Raw genomic sequence first — 19,062 nt, forward strand, 5'->3', positions numbered from 1 at the left:
ACTCCTCTGGCTGAACTTTCATTGTGTTTGATTTTGGTGAGTCAAGTTCATTATAAGTAATTCCCACATGTGGTATGATATCTAAATATACACACTCCCGTCAAAATGGAGTCAAGATACTATTACCCCAATGTAGCTGTGTCTAGTTTCTGTAATCTGTCCAAATGTGGGTCAAAAGTTAGTGTGTCAGCTTTAAATCATGGGGAAGGTTTGATCTTTGTGCTGAGAGATGGTTAATTGTTCTGCTAATTGTGACTGTGGGGTATATACATATATATCTCAGAATTCTTATTTGCCCTATTCAAGCACTTCCAAACAGCAATCGGAAGTCCCCCAGCCTGTTCAGTTACCTATCAATCTCTAAGCATTTCTAAAAGGACCATCTCTGTAACATTTGAGACAGAAATCTGTTTGCAGCTCATCAGCTCCAGCACATTACGAAATGGGTAGATTGCATCTAGTGATCAGCTAAAACAGTATTTAAGTGCAAAATGTGAATCTTTGGTTGCCCCTTTAGTGCAGCTTTCCACTGCTCAGCAGCTCCGAGCAGATGGAGTCGGGCCCATTGTTGCTTACTGATTTCCATCAGTTTAGAGCTGTTTCAAATAGCTGTTTATGACAAAATAAATGGCATCCATCAGAAAAGCTGTCACAGGTGATGTAACAAATATACAGAGACAGAATGTGCCTCCTTATTTACGATGGGTAGTATCTTACTGCATGCATTTTTTAATTGCTCTCTGAGGCAGGGACTGTCACTTATTATGTGTTTGTACAACGCTTAGCTCAGTGGGACCCAACCGGCTTGTGGCATTTAGGCCAGGTCTACACTAAAAAGTTAGGTTGACACAGCTGTGTAACTCAGGGGTGTGAAAAATCCACACTTTCAGTTGACCTAACCACCTTTTCCCCCCACACACACACACACCCGTATAGCCAATGGTAGGTCGATGGAAGAATTCTTCCATCTGCCTAGTTACTGCATCTAGGAAGAACTCCTCCCACTGGAGCCTTAGGCTCTAACACATTATCGGGGTGCTCAACCTATGGCCCACAGGCTGTACACGGCCCACCAGAGTATTTCATAAGACCCACGGCCTGCTTCAACACAATATACTAACGGCTGATTCATTAGCATTTTGTTGTCATGTTTATACAGTGTGTAAATAGGTTGTTTCTATGTACAGTACATCTATCTAAATACATACGAAACAAGATGAACTTAAAATATAAATCAATACGGGTGACTTTAAGTCTTACTAAAATATGCAGAATCTGTTTGGCCTACACAAGGTTGTGCTTAGGTTTATGTGGCCCTCCTGTGTAATAAGGTTGGGCATTAATTAATAAGTAGTACTACAATTAGTCATGGACTAAGACGGCAAAATCTGACCCATAGTAACATCGAGCATGCAATATGATACTGTCAGTAATTTCTGTTAGAAACTTCTCTGTACACTGCATAAGGAAACTGTTCCTTTTTAAATATGCCTGGAGTCCCAATAATATCTATTATCATTAAGACCCTGATCCTGTACTCCTTGCACAGTCTGAGAATTTGCAGGTACATAATAATGCAAGATTGGGCTCAAAGTAACCTACCACAAACCTCGGGATTTTAACAAATTGTATCTGAAGAACACATTCACATATACAATACCAAGATGCTGTTTATCCTGGATTTTCTATTACTTGGATCTCACTGAAGTTACCACAACAAAGTTCCATGGTACAATGTGGCATTTGCAAGAATAATCCTAACAATACCAGTGAATTCCTTTAAAGGGGTAAAACATTTATCACCATACCTAAATTCCACATGAATACTAGTCATGTCTTTGTAGAAAATTATTCAATAAAAGCTTTATAACTATTTCCTTGTGGAAATACTTCTGTTTCTGTGTAAAACACTGTGATAGAGCAGTTCACCATTGGTAACTGTAGCAATTTTTTCTATCCTAGACAAAACTCATAGAAGGTTATCATTTTGCCATTCATAAGCTGACAAACATAGAAATGAGTACAAAATGGCTTGATATTCCATACCATAATAATATTGATTCAGTTAAAGAAACACTTACTGGACTGTAAGAAAATACAGATCAATGCAAATGTACTGATTAATTTCATTATACACAACCGAATATTTCCTGCATTTTCAGTGCCTGTATTTATGGAAGTCTCCATCTGATGCTTAGGCTCCAAAAGAAGTGTCTGTGCTACACTTTTAAAATATTTTAAAAAGAATAAAACCCAAAAGCTTTCTATAGAGTCACAGCCTTTTTGTCAAGTCAGAAAAGGTTCAGTCTGTCCTCATGGAAACCTTTACTATGACCACCAAGATGGGAGTCCATTTCCAGTGTCTCCGGGAATTACACACATCCTTTAAATTGACTGACAGATTTGAAATAAATTGTGCAATTTTCTTTTTTTTTATTATTTGGAAATATATTCTTTTTAACATCAAAGTAATTTCTGGGCACTGACAACAGTTCGAATCTTCCCTTCTCTGACTGGTAAAAGAACTGAGGAACAAACTTTTTTTTTTATGCATAAGCTTAAATTTTAAAAAATGACAAGGTAATTTTGTGGGCTCAGCTTCGGCCACTTTAAAAGGAGCCTGATTGTCAGAAATGCACAGTGCCCACAGTGCTGAACACCAGGCCCTTTTTGAAGTGGACACCGCAAAATTGGGCACCTTATATCACTAATCACTTGTTAAAATTTGAGCCACAATATATATCCATGTTGGAGCAAGCATCAGTAGTTACTTTCAGGTGGAAAATGCAACAAGCTGATTTCAATGAAAAGCAGAGACGCAAAATATATGTGGTTGAAAATGTCCATTAGCAATTGATCCAATAATCCCACCGACTTTGCAGCATTTAAGCCTTCCCAATTCTCTTTTGACTCTACGTGCAGGAAAATTTGCAGCTTTCCACATTCTGAGTAGTCTGTTTTCTTTATAGTAATGAATGCACTTAAATGTAGCTGACAGGTGACAAGAATAGCTACGAAGCATCCCTAATCCCTAACTTTTTTTCTCATTTTCCCCTGTGCAATCACAAAACACAGATTATGCTTTAGGGCCCAATGCTGCTCCCAATGGAATCATTGACTAAACTTCGGCGGCTTCAGTAGGAGTAGGATCTCAGCCTCATTCCTGAAGTGTCATTGTAACATATCTGACAAACACAGGCATATCTTTGAGAATAATGCTATCTGCATATTTGTGAGGGACTGTATGATGGCTGGCTAGGGATTGTTACTAAATCCCATTCGGGAACTCAAATCAGTGAGGCGGGAGAATTTATTGCAGACCTTGGGACCAGTGAACAAATCCAGAAAAGTACCACCCGCTGGGATGAATTGCATATACTGGCGCCATTCTGTGAGGTGGTGCAGTTACCCCAGAAGTATGAAAGGCATCACTCACGAAACTGAGCATTTGTTTACCAGTTTATCTACTTCACATTATTATTAATATGTTGTCCAGTGGCACCTAGGAACCTCACTCATGAATCACAATGGCACTGTACAAACAGATAACAAAAAGACAGATGCTGCCACAAAGAGCTTACAGTCTAAGTAATCACATCTCTCAGACTAAAATTTAGTTTCTTCATCTCAATAGTTCCCAGGTGTTGGACAGAACATGATGAGAGCTCTGTCTTTTCAGCAGAAACAATAGGAACAGGCATAGATTGTTTCTAAACAGTACCCTACCAATTCTGCTTAAAAAGAAATAAAACAACTTGGAAGAGAGAGAATGATGGTGGTTCTGTTTAAATTGACTACATTAGAAAAAACAAAAAAGTAAACTACATGGCAAAAGTAAGGAGGAAATGTCTAGCTGCTTTTCCATTTAAGGCATGGCATCACTGCTGTATATTTAATCAGCTAGATAATAAATTAATAATAATAATTATTTACAGACTCAGAAACAGTAAGTTCCTTAAAGGGTTTAGAAATGGAAAGAATAGCCCTTATGATAGTAGTAATGTTTAGGATTAAGCTAATTCTTTGAGTTGATTCTGCTGAAATATATACCATAATTGCAATTACTCCATCACATACTTTTTCTATAATTCCTTTCACATTGTTATTGATCTCTCGGGAATTTTGGTGTAAATGGAAGTTTCTTTCCTCATCAATCCTTCAGAGATATTGCTCTTCCAATACTTGTGCCTGATCCTGCCAGGCATTATGGGGTTCCTGGGACATGCTGAGTGTCCTCAAATCCACATTCTTCTCTAAGGCAACTTGATTGCAGTGGGAGCTGAGGACACTCAGCACCTTGGAGGACTGAGACCTACACTTAAAACACTACAGCGGCACAGCTGCATCTGTGCCACTGTAGTGCTTCAGTGTAGAAACTTAGTACAGCGACGGGAGGGGTTCTCCCATTGCTGTAGTTAATCCATCTCCCTGACAGGCAGTAGTGAGGTTGACGGAAAGAATTCTTCTGGGTCTTAGGTTGGCTTAACTACATCGCTCAAGGGTGTGGATTTTTCATACCCCAGAGCAATGTAGCTGAGTCGATCTAATTTTTTAGTATAGACCTGGCCTTAGTAACTGCAAAATCACATATATCTGTTTATAGTGTTAATGAACGAATCAGGAAGGAACAGAATTCTTTTAGAAAGGATAGATTTTTCTATTCAAGTATAAATATATTGGTGACAATATAAAACCCAATTCTGCATTACTTGCATACTCCAAATTCCCAGTGACTTAAAGGAAGTTTGGAATACTCATGGTGTGCTGGATGAAGGATAAAGATTGGAAAGGTCTTCCAGAAAGCATGCATGACTCAAGCAGGTCTGGTTAAAAAATTACAATTCTTCTTGTATTATAGTATTTATTCTACTAACTTCTAAAGAATCATGAAGCCAGAGTAGTTCTAGAAAGGAACCAACTGAGTGGGTTTTCAATTGGACTAAATGTTGCTGCTTCTTATGTAGATATTTAGTTAACTGTTTCCCAAATTAGGTTTGTGCAGCTATTTTGGGCAAAATTCACTGGGCACCTCAGTCTGAGCCACACCAACTTAAACTCCCCTTAGACGCGTATCTAGTTAATGAGGTGTAGCCTATACCTCTTACACATCACATCTGAATTTTGCTCACTTTTGAATCTGAGGGAATATAAATTTGTGTAATCTATATGCTAAAGATCCAGAAGAGAAGACTTTAGGGGGAAAGCAACTAATAAGAGGTGTTATTTAAGGAAGGTTACCTCTTACTGCAGGACAACCATGCTGCCAAGTCTCTGCAGCCCATACCTTTCCCCAAAACTCCCCCTCAGACAGGTTCCTACAGCACAGATGCGGTGCTTAGCAAAGTTAACACTGACTCTATGAGTATATTAAGTTAGCTCTGGAATCTCCATGGGGCTAGTGGTGGAAGAATGATGCTTGACTTCCCCAGTTCCACCCTACACCACCTCTGACCCAGCCCCCCCTCCTATAGGCAGATACCTATTCCCACAGAAGAGCTTCCACAAGATATCGGGTGGATGCCACAGAGGTGGCACTGCCCACTTTTGCACTCCCTGATGAGGATCTGCGGGGTTTTCGTCCTGTGAAGGTAGAAGAGATGATACGGCCTGCAAAAAAACTAAAATTCCAATGTTTGATATTGTCAAGGATATTACCTTAGATTCTCTATTAAGTTCAGTCCTGTATAGATACTCACTGGAGTGTGCTTTTCCACACTGGCTGAGTCCCTGTGGAGCCTGTAAAGTGTCAGTGATCACTATACTAACATTTTAATAAGTGCTTTGCACAGTCTTAATATAGCATTCATTAATACAACCTAAAGCACAAACATTTACCAGCTGTTTTATTCAGGTACTTCAGACAAAGTCTGGGTTTCATTTTAGATGCTCAATAACCACATGGAGCATCATTAAATCCTGTATCTGAATTCTAAAAGCAGCACTTAGGGAAATAAATACCCATTTTATGTGCTCATGTGTCAATTTGAGTAGCCAGGGTGAATATGGACATCCTATTCAGAAACTAATATTTGAAAAGTGGGCCCAGAGGGTGAAAAAACAAATTGCATACTATATCTTGCATTGGATACAGTCCTTGCATATCTTTAGTAAGACAGGCAAATTGCCTATCACTGAAGTGCATATAGGTCTATTATTCCATCACCTTTTCAGTTATATTTCCTTTTAGCCTTCTATTTGATATGCATCAAAATGCTCCTTCAACAAACTGTCTCTGAATGTCAGTAAAGTATTATGCAAATACATTGAGCTGTTCCGCTCTCTCAGGTACACACTGCACATATTTTATTATAAAATGCCATCACTTGAAAGGCATTGTGGTCCTGTGGAATGCACACTTCAGGATTTTGCATGGTGCTGTGGAACACCACACATGGAGGGTATCTCTTGATAGGCAAAAAGGGTGTGTGTTTCAACTGAATTAGCTTAACAGATTGAAAAGAAGCATTACAATGCAGGCTAACCAGTTTGAAGCCATGTTAGCTGGCCATGGTGTAGGCTCCACACTAGGTTACAACAGGACTTTAAAAGTGTTAGACTGCATCTGACAGGGCTTTTGCTTAACATGATTGAAAATGAGGCCTAAGCACACAAGGGCTTTCAGTGAGATTTAAGTGGTACAGAAGATTGTGCTGACCCTGTGTGTGGAGTGAATTTCACACACACACTGCAAACCTTGTCCCCTGGGTCTCACTGAAAAGGATGGCTTGTTTGAAACTGTGTTTTTTAGTTTCATTCAATACTTAAGTTCTTTCAAGATTTTCCTTGGACTGATAGTGATTCTCATCTCTTGGAAAGATGACTTGCTGCAGGAAGAGCTATTTCTTCTTAGAGTTCTAACAAAGAAAAGCAAAAATGATATGCCCAACATGTTAGTTTTTTCTCCAAACCCTGCTTCTTGCTTTTCCCACAAGGGGGAGCTAATTGGATTACTGTGTATTATGCTCCCTACACTGTTCCACAGAGCAGGTTTTTGGGGTAGGATGGAAGGCTTTTTTCCTCTGAAGCAAGATCAAATATACAGGCACTTCCATCAAATCCATTGTTCTTTGTGAAAGTTCTTTGACTCACTTAAATAATGCATACCATGTGATTTGCAAGTTGCTACCTTATACATAGAGTTTTACTCAGTGATATGCACCTCTCATCCCAAAATGAAGTGCTTTCTACTTACACAAAGGGTAATTCTACTGTAAGTGAGATAGCATGAGATCAGTGCTATCTGGGTGATGGTTTGCTGTTCAAATTAAAATTTTGGTCATTACTAGTTGCTGAAAATAGTCTATGCATCTTCACATCTCCAAAAAGTCGCTAATATCTCATGCTTACCTTGAAAAAACCTGTACCTGATTCACCATTGTTAATCCATTTCTATGCCAGTGTAACTCCATTAAAAATAATTACTCTTCTAGCTCATCTCTTTATTTCTCTTTTCTCAGTTATTACTAAACATTTAGTAAGATTTCACTAAGGATTTATCTGCAACTGTTCCTTACCTGACATCAACCTCAGTTTACAGCATCACAACTCATGGTTGTATAACAGATTTGAAGTAAACAGAGGTTAAGGCATCCGTCTTCACAGAGAATTATAATTTTAAGTTTGAAATAAGCAGCAGGAGAGTATGAACTCTTTAAGAATCAAAAAATCCTGCTTTAATACAAGTATTTGTTCAGTAATATACAAAACAAGGAATAAGCAAAGTAAAAACTGAGACTATTTTCATTGTTTTTCTCCATTAAAAATCAATCACTTTGAAATTCTAGTTCCAGATTCTGTCTTAAAAGGATATATTATCTCCTTGATACATGTGTATAACTTCTATCATTGGTTTAACTATAACACTATCACTAGGGTAACGATAACAACTCAGGAAAAAGACCTGAGTACCTTTGTGGACAGCTCAATGAAGACCTCTGCCCAATGCCCAGCACTGGCCAAAAATAGCAAACAAAAATGTTAGGATGTATAAGAAACAGGATAAAGAATAATACTGAATATATCACAATGCAGTTATGTACATCAATGGTACAGCCTTACTTGGCATGTGAGGTTCAGAGATGGACAACAAGAATTATTAGAGTCATGAAAAAACTTAAAAATTGAGCATCTTTGCCACAGAAATGGATAAAAGGGTGTACAAACCAATGAATAGTTTAAAAAAAAAGCGGGGGGGGGGGTAAGTCAGCCACTGCTGTTCACCCATTCTCATAACACAAGAATTAAATTTAAAGGTGGCAAATTTAAAAATGATGAAAGGAAACAGTTTTTTTGTTCAACATTAAATTAGTATGTGGAACTCATTTCTACAAGATATAATTGAATTCAAGAGCTTAGGAGGATTCTACTAAGGATTGGTCAATATAGCGTCAGCAAGAATATACACAATTGTAACAGCAAATATTAATAAACAGGAGTTTTGAATGGGATATAAACCTTCATGCTTCAGGTCATAAGACAACCTCTGATTGTTGGAGGTCAAGAGGAAAACTTTCCTGAGGGAAGATTATCCATACATATCTCTTGCAGAATTCTTGCACTTTCCTCTGAAACAGCTGGTACATTGTCAGACAGGACCAAGCCCACTGACAGGAATTCCGAGCCCCAGGGCCAGGACCGTCCTTAGGGGGGCAGGGCCTGGAAGTGATGAATCCGTCACCTCTGGAACTGACCCCACGCCAACCCGCAGGGCCCCCCAAAGTGTGGGGCCCGGCCCCAGAGTGGTCGTGCGCACCTAGGAGTCCTGTGGCCCGCCCAGGCAATTTTAAAGGGGCTCCTGGGCCCTTTTAAATCACTTGGGTCCCTTGGCAATTGCCCTCTTTGCCACCCCCTGTCGGCAGGCCTGGACAGGACACAGAAATAAATGGACCACTTCTCTGTTCCAAAAAGGCAGTTCCTATGGCTCTATCCATGCTAGCAATTATTACTGATATATATTGATTAATAAAATCCACTTGCTTTTAATTCAAGGTTTCAGATTGCTATGTTTTTGTTGACAATAGAAGCAAAATTCCCAATAGTTTAAATAAAATTATGAAATATCTTCGGCCCAGATCCTCTCCTTTGCTCTAACCCCTTTGCACTACTCAGGTAGCACAAGGGCCGTAATGGCCATTGGCAAAACCACTGGGTGGAGAGGAAATCCCAGCTGGTGTAAAGTTGATGGAGCCAGCTGCTGCCCCACATAGGCAGCGTACTCAGGGAGGGAGTTTGGTGGGGGTGAGGCAGAGCACTGGCCCTACTGTGGTGATCCTCCAGAGGCATAAATTTCAACAGCCTATAGCCTGCTGTAACTTATGTCAGGGCTGGCCCAGTGCAGAATCAGGGAGTCACAGCAGGCTCCGTGAAGCTTCTTCTCCCTCAGCTTCGGGGTGAATCAAACCCATAAACTCGATTTAAACATTGGAAACAAATTACTAGTAAGCTGTCCTGCAGTCAGTACACACCCTCTCCCCATTTTAGTGTCCACATTTTTCACATGTATTTGCCTGTGTGTAGGTTAGCAACAATAGGCTGCAGGTGTAAAATAGGTTAGTCTATGATATAATTGATTTTTTCTTTTTTTTAAATGCCATCAATTTTTCCTCTGAGAATATCTATTTCCCAAGGAAAAATAAGCAAGCAAAAGAGACCCCTGGTGGAATTGCAATACAACATATTTGCCAGCTGCAGTCACCATTCAAGATTCTTCTCTGCTAACTTATCAAACTAAATACTGTAACTTTGAGTCATTTTGCAAGATTGGGTTGTTTCTACTCTGTATTTTTCTCCTAGCCACTGTAATGTTCAAATGGGGGCATTCACTCGGTTTGCTTGTCTCAGCTCCAGTCACAGAGAGAGAGAGAGACACACACACAGCACAAGTACACACGAGACGTTGGCATCTCCGCTTTTGCACTCACCTGTCAATACTTATCACACACAAAGTCATAATGGAAGCAGTGCAACACATCACATCCATAGCAATGAAGACATTACAGAAAACGTGGCCAAAGATCCACTCCCCTCCAATGAGGTCCGTTACGCTGACAAAGGGCATGACGGCCACCGCTACCGAGAGATCGGCCAAAGCCAGGGAGACAATGAGATAGTTGGAGGGCTGCCGGAGTTTCTTTACAAAGCACACGGAGATCACCACCAGGCAATTGCCCGCGATGGTCAGCAGAGTGATGAGGGAGAGAATGGCCCCGATAACAACTTTCTCCATGTTGCCGTAGCTGAGGATCTGCTCCCCGCAGCGAGTGTCATTTTCGGCCGCCAGGCTGGAAGCGGGGCTGGGGCTGGCGGTGACATCCTGGAGGATCTTCAGCCAGCGGGGGTGCAGGGAGCCAGCCACCATCCCACTGCTGCTCAGCTCGCGGGGAGCCGCCAGGGCGAAGGCGCGGAGCTGGCCGGACACGTGACTGCTGTTGATGTCCATAACCATCTTGACGGGGGCTGCCCATGAAGCCGCCGGCTCCCAACACGCTGGGTCCTGGGGAGGGTCCCCGGGCCCGCTCAGCCCCCGGCTCTCCGGGGAGAAGCGCCTCCGCCCGGTTAGCTGATCATTGCCACCAGAGGTGGGGCGGGTGCCTCAGCTTCCCCCTGCCCCGCTGGGCTCGCTGGCCGCGCTCCGCGGGGGCGGGCATCTCGCCATGGGGTCAGCGTGCCCCGAGCGCTGCCCGTCGGGGAGGCCGCGCCCCCCAGCGCCCGCTGCTCCCTCCTGACCCGGGAGGCTGCCTGCTCTTCGCCCGCAGCTGCCGCCTCCACCGCCGCGCCGCGCCGCGCCGGCCCCCGACCCCGCCCAGCCCGGCTACCTGCTGCGGGAGCGGCGGGGAGGGAAGTTCGAGTCTCCCTGGCTGCCCCGCCCCTCGCCCGCCTGCAGCCGCTCGCAGCTGCCTGTGGGCTTCAGTAGCCTGCCCCGCTGAACTGGGGGGGGGGGGCGAGTCGATCGGCAGTGGGGGCGGCCAGGCTGCGGGGGGCGGGGGCAGAGTCACACACGGGTCTGCCCACAGCTCTGCCCGCGACCCCGGCAGCTACGGACCCGCCCTGGGCATGCCCCTCTCGGCGCCGTCCCCCGCCACCCTTGCTTGGGGAAGGCGAGGACAGGGGGTAGGAGGGGAGGGTGGGAGAAGAAGCAGGGGGCCCTTAGGACTGTAGGCTGGGATGAGTAGCTGCCAGCATCCTAGCTCTGGCCGCAGACTCTGGTATGCTCCGTGTGGGACCAGGGGACCTCTGAAATCACAGTCCCGGGAGGACGTGGGGATGTGAAGCCAGGCTTTGCACTCCCACGTAGTTTCGCGGAAGGAAGAAGACTCTTAAGGAGCTCATCTGTTTGAAATAGCAGGACACAGGCGTGTTGGGAGGGCAGATGTCCTGCACTCTGAGGGCTGAGATTCCTGTGGGATGCGCGTTGTGGGGTGAAGAAGAGCAAAGCTAACCTGAGAAGCTAACAAGAAATATCTTTAGCAACGTCTCTTGCAGCAGACTTACCAGTGAATTTAAGCTTGCCCGTGCCTGCGCCTCCAAAGGAACTCTATCCATTGCTAGCCTTTCTTTCCTAATTTGCTTGAAGGCTGATTCATTTACCCAGAGTCTGAATGAATTCCTGCTCCATTCATCTTCACTAAATAGCTGGGGATGGCCTCCTGCAGTGGTGTATTTGCATACCCGTAAAAATTTTGAATGACCCCCTGTGGATATCTTAGACATAGTCTGTGGACCCCCAAAAGGTTGAAACCACTGTCAAAGCTGTTTCTTTCTCTCCTGAAATGTGGGCTGTGAATGGGCCCAGCCTAGTGATAGATCCATTCAAATGCAAGGCAGCAGCAGGGATTCTTTGCACCCCAGCGGTAGTGGCCCTCTGTACAGGGATCAGTTGCACCCAAAGAAGAGTTAAGTTCTTGCAGGCTGCTTATCCAGCAAGAGTTTAGTAGTCGGAGGTGTGTTTCTACATTGTAAAAGGAAGTTTCTCACTGTTTTGACTGACCTCAGGGCCAGTTCTAGGGTCCCAAACTGGGAGGTGCAAGTGGGTATATTGGGGCCTTGGATGTCACTATTTAAAAAACAACTAACCTTCCAGGAGTCCAGGGACTAGTTAGACCCCTGGAAAATCTTGGGTTTAAAAAGTAAAATTTGGCTACAGTGTCAGTATTTTGGTGTAATTTATAATATATAAATAGGGCCTTTGGTTTGGGGTTTTTATTTTATTTAATTTTTCCCAGAAATGTATCCGTATTTATTGCTACAACAAAAACAGGTGAAAATCAGTGGGAAAAACTATTTATAATTTTTCTGGGTAAATATCAGTGTTTATTTTGGTGTATAGAAGGACGGGATGGGGGGAAGTATTCAGTAGATTAATGCTTTGATTAATGGAATTCAATGTGGTTTGCTGCAGAATTAAAACAGAACTCCAAACACAATGCTACCTCTGAGTTTAAGAAAACAATCTCTCTCTAATCCCCAAATAAAACTTTTCATTTGAATAAACATTTACTGTTGTAGACTTAGAACTATTAGCCTATAAATATTTACATGTAATAATTGGGGATTTGCAGCGCATTTACTCAACTTCATCCTTTTCTTCCACTTTGGGGTCTTTTTTAGAACTTTTGAATACTTCCTTGTGTTCTGAAATGTATTCTGGTACAGATTTTTGTTTTCTTCCCATTTTAGAGTGTCAGATCTTTAAACCATTATCTGCTAACCACTTGAAATCTGTACGTGATGGCCGTGAGATTCATCAGTACATTCAGATGTGCATGCGCTTCAGAGCTTGCATATGTGCCTGTTTGTGTGTATCTTCTAGACTAATAGGCTAAGCCTTACTTCAACAGGCAGCTTTGCATATACACATAGACTAATGTATTATTGTAATACATTTACCTCATGCAATGTATTGTATTTTCCTAACAAAACAAGTAATTTTTTATATATTCAACTGATACAACAGTAAGGTGAAAATCAGAAAAAATGAATACTTTTTGTAAAAACCAGGATTTTTTCAGTAAAAATTGGTTTAAACTGAAAACAAAGGGGCTTATATGTAAAGGATGAAGCCTCTCCAATCTGCTGCTGTTCTGCTGCTTAACACTGGATAACTTTGCACACATTTTGGCCTTTCTGACAATAGCTGTGGGGCCCCTTGAAGATCATATTGGGGGGGAGGGCAATGTCCTCTTTTCTCCTCAGTAGTGCCAGGCCTGACTCAACTAGATGATTATGATACCAAGATCTGAAAGAATTAAATAAGTTAAAGACAATAAAATGTGGAGGAAACAGGAACATTCTGCCAGTGGAAAGTCACTAGAGGAGATTCCATTGCCTCTGCACTAGCTGCCCTGACTCCCAGTGTAAAGAGAAGGAAGGGGTATGTCAGGTGCAGGAGATAGATGGAAAGGGGCATGGTGGGACAGAGTTCTGCCACAGCTGATCCTCCACTGGTGTAAGGTCCCTGAGGATCTTACACCAACAATGTATGTTGCTGCCCTGTCTTGTGCCAGGACTGGGCATCTATGAATCAGGCAGCCAACCCTGGCTCCCTGTGGCCTCCTACTCTCCACTCCATCCAATGAGAATCAAAGCTGTCGTCTTTTTCTGCATTTACTTGACAATTAAAGAATACAGAGGAGCCAGCAGGATTAATATTGCTATGATGGAAGATGTTAATGGTTGCCATCAAGAGACTCTTTAATCAAGAGACAATCACATACCTAATTAAAGTTGATGGGTAGGCTAACCACCCTTTTTTCAGGCTAAGTGGAAGAAGCAATTAAACCCCTTTACTGAGTGAGATAACTAGAAACAATAGGACGCTATCACCCAAGGCACTGAGCCCTGTGGAAAAACCTGAGCATAGTGAAGCCACATCATCTAAGAAGTTTCCTGGGAATGATTGCAATGCAGAGGGTGAGGGAATGACTAATTGCAGCTGCAAGTGATGATATCTGAGAGGCAGAAAGCTAGAGATGCAGGGTATGAGTGGCCCTGACAGCAAGCAGAGGTCCTTGGGGCACAGGACTGGCTGAAAAGGCAGGTTTGGAATTAGTGAGCAAGGAAACTGACAGATGTTCTTTATAAATAAACAGATTTGCACCAAAGAAATACTTGATGCATATCATCAATTTCTCCTTCTAATGGAAACAACCCAATAAGGCCTTGAATACTGGCTAACCACTTGAAGCAAAGGGGCAATCAAATTGACAAAAATGCACAAAATAACCACCATCCCCTCCTTTCCCCCAAAACTTAAATACAGGATGGTGTCAGGAATGTACAAAAAAATAAAGAAGTACAATTAACAGAAATTTTTTCTTGCTTTTTCCCCTCTATTTCTTTATCCCTTTTTTCCTTTCCTTCCATGTCTGATCCTTCTGTCCATCTTCATATCATGCGTGTTTACCTATTCTTTTCTCTTTCTTTATTCTTTCCGTTCAACTCTTTCTCCTTTCAAAATCAGCAGCTCCTTTCCATTGGTGCCCATAAAGGTCTGGTAAGTTATTGCTGCTCTGAGCATTCGCATGCTGGGAATAATAACTAAGATATAGGTAAATGTCCCTCCAGCCTGTGGAGGATATGTTGTCAACATGTTGAACATATTTTACTACCATCTGAATTACATTCTGAAGCTAACTATTATTTGAACCTGGATTTCTATTCCCAGCATGTGGTATTTAGCACATCGTGTTTTTGTTTGACTTGAAGCAGAGATGTTGCAGCTGCAATTTTCTTTACTGCCTTTCTTTGGCTTTGTGAAAATAAATCATCACCACTTTGTGGTAGTAAAACAGAGTGGTAAACATTCATTTCTTTGGTGTTTCTTTTCTTCTTAAAATAAATGGTAGCATCTGCACAACTTAAACAAATGTGAAATGAATTTTTTGATGACTACATTCCATATACAGACTGCAGCAGGCAGCACAGCTGTGACAGATATTGCATCCCTATGCAGTATCTTTGGGGGCCCTTGTATTTAATTTATGAACATTTTATATATGAGTATAATTGTGTTTTTCTCCAGGAAGAGGGTAACCAGAGGTCCTCCAGGAACTACAAATAATGTGTGTGTTGGGGAGGGGGGTTATTAAAGTCAATCACAAACTAAACAGCTGGTTCAAACTGGGTTTTCTAGAGACTAGGAGATAAAGAAAGGACTTTTGGCATAAAAGGATGAGTATGAATTGTCACAAGATCTTTTCTTCTCCAGCAAATGGACAGGACCTTCTGTCCTAGAGGTTCCCCACCCATTGTGGAAGGGTTGGAAAGTCTTTGGCCTACTAGGGCCCCCTAAGAATGATAGGTGACTCCTGGTATCTTTAATGTATGTTTAAATCTGTTTATTGTTTTCAGATGTTTTCTCTGTCATACTTTTACCTTAAGAATAAATGGGCTTGCTTCAGGATGGATTTGATTTAAATCACTTGTCAGGAAGACGCGATTTAATCATGGATTTCTACATAAAAGGGCATTCTTGTTGGTTGTTATAACCCTAATACATATTCTTCACAACTCAGAGATAGATGTAGGTTTCATTTTTAGAAGGTACACACTATACCTTTTTTAAGTGATTTATTTTGAAAACTTTTCAGATTAGTTTTACAGCGATATCAGAAAATGAATGATTGTTTGATTATTCCATTTACCAAAGGTAACTGAAGCTGATATTTATGAAGTCATCGGGAGGTGAACTATCTCCAGTTCAACAGGTTAATCATTAATATTTGGAGGATTTTCTTGTGCTATATTAGGAGGAGAACATCACCAGACAGACATTTAAATTGTTTTATTCAACTAAAACAACAACGTTATGTATTCTGGATTTTTTTCTTCAACAGCAAACATATAATATTTTAACAAAACAAGCATATGAATTTTTGAATGTAGTTAAACATTAAAGATTTTAAAAATCAGGTTTATTTTTGTTAAAGTTGTTAAAATAGTTACATGAAATTTTAAAAAACCCCACAAACATTAAATTGACTATGTCAGCCAGGTCAACATGAGAAACTTAAAATACTGGCTTCTGCAGCTAACTCAGTTGTCTTTGGCTTCATTTTCCTGTATGTTCATAATCTGGAAAAGAAAAACAAGCTTTCCTGCTTTTCCAGGTCCCAAACAATTTCTCAATTTAGAATGAATTCGTCCAAAGGAAGAAAATATTCTTTCTATCCTGGCAGAAGAAGCTACTGCTGTTAAAAGTGAGATTATCACTTCAACAGTCTCTGAAGCCAAGTGCTTAAGTGACTTCCACCAGTTAACTGGTGTGACTTTCTTTAAACCATCAGCAGCAAACATATTTCTTGAATGGTTCACACTTAGCTCTGAAGTTTATTATAGTTGGCATTATGGAGGGATGATTGCTGGATGTCCATGTCATAGCCAACTCCTCTTCTTCAACAGTTAAAGTTTGACCCTGGTACCGAGTATTGAGAATATTTGCAAGAAAATGAGCTGGAAATAGTGCTTGTCCCATTTGTTTTTTTTAATGCTTGTAATTTAACTCTGTCATTGCATATTTCTTTTTTTAAGATCTCATTCAGTTCCTTCCAAATTTCATCAGTGTCAGCAATAAAACAGCTATTTCCAGGCATTTTGTTTAAGACTACAGAAATAAGCTTCAGGGTACTCAGCATGTGTTCAACATTTCTCTTAAGGCCAATGTTGAGAACTTTGGCTTTGACAGTGCCATCTATTTTTTCACGATTTTGTTCACAAACTGTCATCAGATTAGGTCAGTTCTTGATATAGTGCTCAAAACAGTCCACTACTGAGTTCTATCACGTCTTGTGGGAGAGTTAGCTTGGTTTCTCCCACTTTTTTCAGAGTAGCTGCTGCAAAGTGGTTGTTACGGAAGTATTTTGCAATTTCAACAACATTAGCCTTTATTTCTGGAACTCTGAAGTATTTGGCTAGGAGGTGCATCAAATGAGTACTTCAACCACGTGGGACTCTTCTAAATTTATTCTCATCTTGGATACATTTGCAGCATTGTCTGTGACCAAGCTGCATACTAGACATTTAAAAAAATTTTCAGTTTTTTTTATTGCTTTTACTGCTACTTCTTGTAAGTATTCTGCTGTGTGTGCATTTCCTGATGTATCAATTGTTTCTCTAAGGAAGACGTGCCCTTCTTCTGTTGTCACACAAGCACATTCAACAGGATCATTGTGGACATTACTCCACCCATCAAGACTCAAGTTAACAATTTCACCCTCTGGACCTTTTGCACATGGCTCAATTTCTCTTTCATATACTTTATCCAGCAATTTGCCTGCGACATCTGCTCTGTTGGGTGGACTGTATCCTGATCTTAATGACTGAACCATGTTAATTAAGTGTGGGTTCTCAAACATATGGAAAGGAGAGTTTGTTGTATAAACAAACTGGGCAATTTTTTCATCAATTACCTCTTTTTGTAATCTGCTGGTTCTTATCAAAAACTTATCTATAGTTGTTTCTGGATGATGGAGATTTTTTTTTTTTTTGCTACAGGTGATATGCTATGGCTATGTGACATACATGATGTGATGGAAACACTATCATTGACAGATAACTCAAACTATAGAAAATGATGGTGATCTTGAAGGTGGATAGTCTTCAGAATCCTGTATGTTGAGGATGGATTCTCCTAAACAAAATAATTCAATGCAGTTATTTAATTATTATTTCCATACTGCTCATTTAGGGTATGGCTACACTTACGGTTTGCAGCGCTGGTAGTTTGCAGCGCTGGTCATCCAGCTGTGCAGGGCCAGCGCTGCAGTGTGGCCACACTGACAGCTACCAGCGCTGCAGTGTGGCCACATTGGCAGCATTTCCAGCGCTGTACTGAGAGGTGCATTGTGGGCAGCTATCCCACAGAGCACCTCATCCCGTTTTGGCGCCGTTTTGGCGCTCAGTATTGTGGGAAGGGGAAGGAAGTGTGTGGGTCATTCCGCTTCCTGTTCCAACGCCCCGTGGTGCATCGCTTCACTTCCCAGCAATCTCAGTTTCGCCGTCCACGTTTCTTGCCATTGTGAGTTCAGCACGCTGTGAAATGGAGCCTGAGCTGCTGAGGAATTTGCTGCTGACTGTCGCCAGCACATCACGTTTGGCAGTTGAGCTACTCCTTCAGCTCCAAAGTGACAGTGAGGATTCCGATGATGATATGGATTTTCCTAAAGCGGGTGACATGAAATTGCTTGTGGCGGTAACGGAAATGCTCAGCACCGTGGAACGCCGCTTTTGGGCTCGTGAGACAAGCAGTGAGTGGTGGGATCACATTGTCATGGAAGTCTGGGATGACGAGCAGTGGCTGCAGAACTTTCGTATGAGAAAAGCCACTTTCATGGGACTGTGTGCTGAGCTCGCCCCCACCCTGCGGCGCAAGGACACAAGATTGAGAGCTGCCCTGACGGTGGAAAAGCGGGTGGCTATTGCAATGTGGAAGCTGGCAACTCCAGACAGCTACCGGTCGGTCGGGAACCAGTTTGGGGTGGGAAAGTCGACTGTTGGAATCGTGTTGATGCAAGTTTGCAGGGCCATTAATCGCATCCTGCTGAGGAGAACCGTGACTGTGGGGAACGTGCAGGACATTGTGGATGGCTTTTCAGAAATGGGTTTCCCTAACTGTGGAGGAGCAATAGATGGGACGCATATTCCTATTCTGGCACCACCCCACCTAGCCTACGAGTACATTAATCGCAAGGGGTATTTCTCTATGGTTCTCCAGGCGCTTGTGGATCACCGTGGGCGTTTCATTGATATTTACACAGGCTGGCCTGGAAAAGTGCATGATGCACGCATCTTTCGGAACAGTGGCCTGTTCAGGAAGATGCAGGAAGGTACATTTTTCCCAGACCGAAAGATCACAGTAAGGGACGTTGAAATGCCCATTGTGATCCTTGGGGACCCCGCTTACCCATTAATGCCTTGGCTCATGAAACCATATACAGGGAAGCTGAACAGGAGCCAGGACCGTTTCAACTACAGGCTGAGCCGATGCCGAATGACTGTGGAGTGTGCTTTTGGCCGTTTAAAAGCTCGCTGGAGATGTCTCTATGGGAAGCTAGATTTGGGGGAAAG

At 42.1% G+C, this 19,062-nt stretch overlaps 1 protein-coding gene across 1 annotated transcript in view; it reads right to left on the reverse strand.

Moving 5' to 3' along the window:
- HTR7 (5-hydroxytryptamine receptor 7) overlaps positions 1-10,571 on the reverse strand; it is a 69,123-nt gene extending 58,552 nt beyond the window's left edge. The window contains exon 1 of the mRNA XM_045024784.1: positions 9,921-10,571. Coding sequence (XP_044880719.1) covers positions 9,921-10,444 — 524 coding nt within the window. The 5' untranslated portion in view covers positions 10,445-10,571. The remainder of the gene's footprint in view (positions 1-9,920) is intronic.
- Positions 10,572-19,062: the final 8,491 nt, after the last annotated feature.

The sequence above is a fragment of the Mauremys mutica genome, chromosome 7 (assembly GCF_020497125.1).
Source record: "Mauremys mutica isolate MM-2020 ecotype Southern chromosome 7, ASM2049712v1, whole genome shotgun sequence".
In the NCBI taxonomy this organism is placed as follows: Eukaryota; Metazoa; Chordata; order Testudines; family Geoemydidae; genus Mauremys; species Mauremys mutica.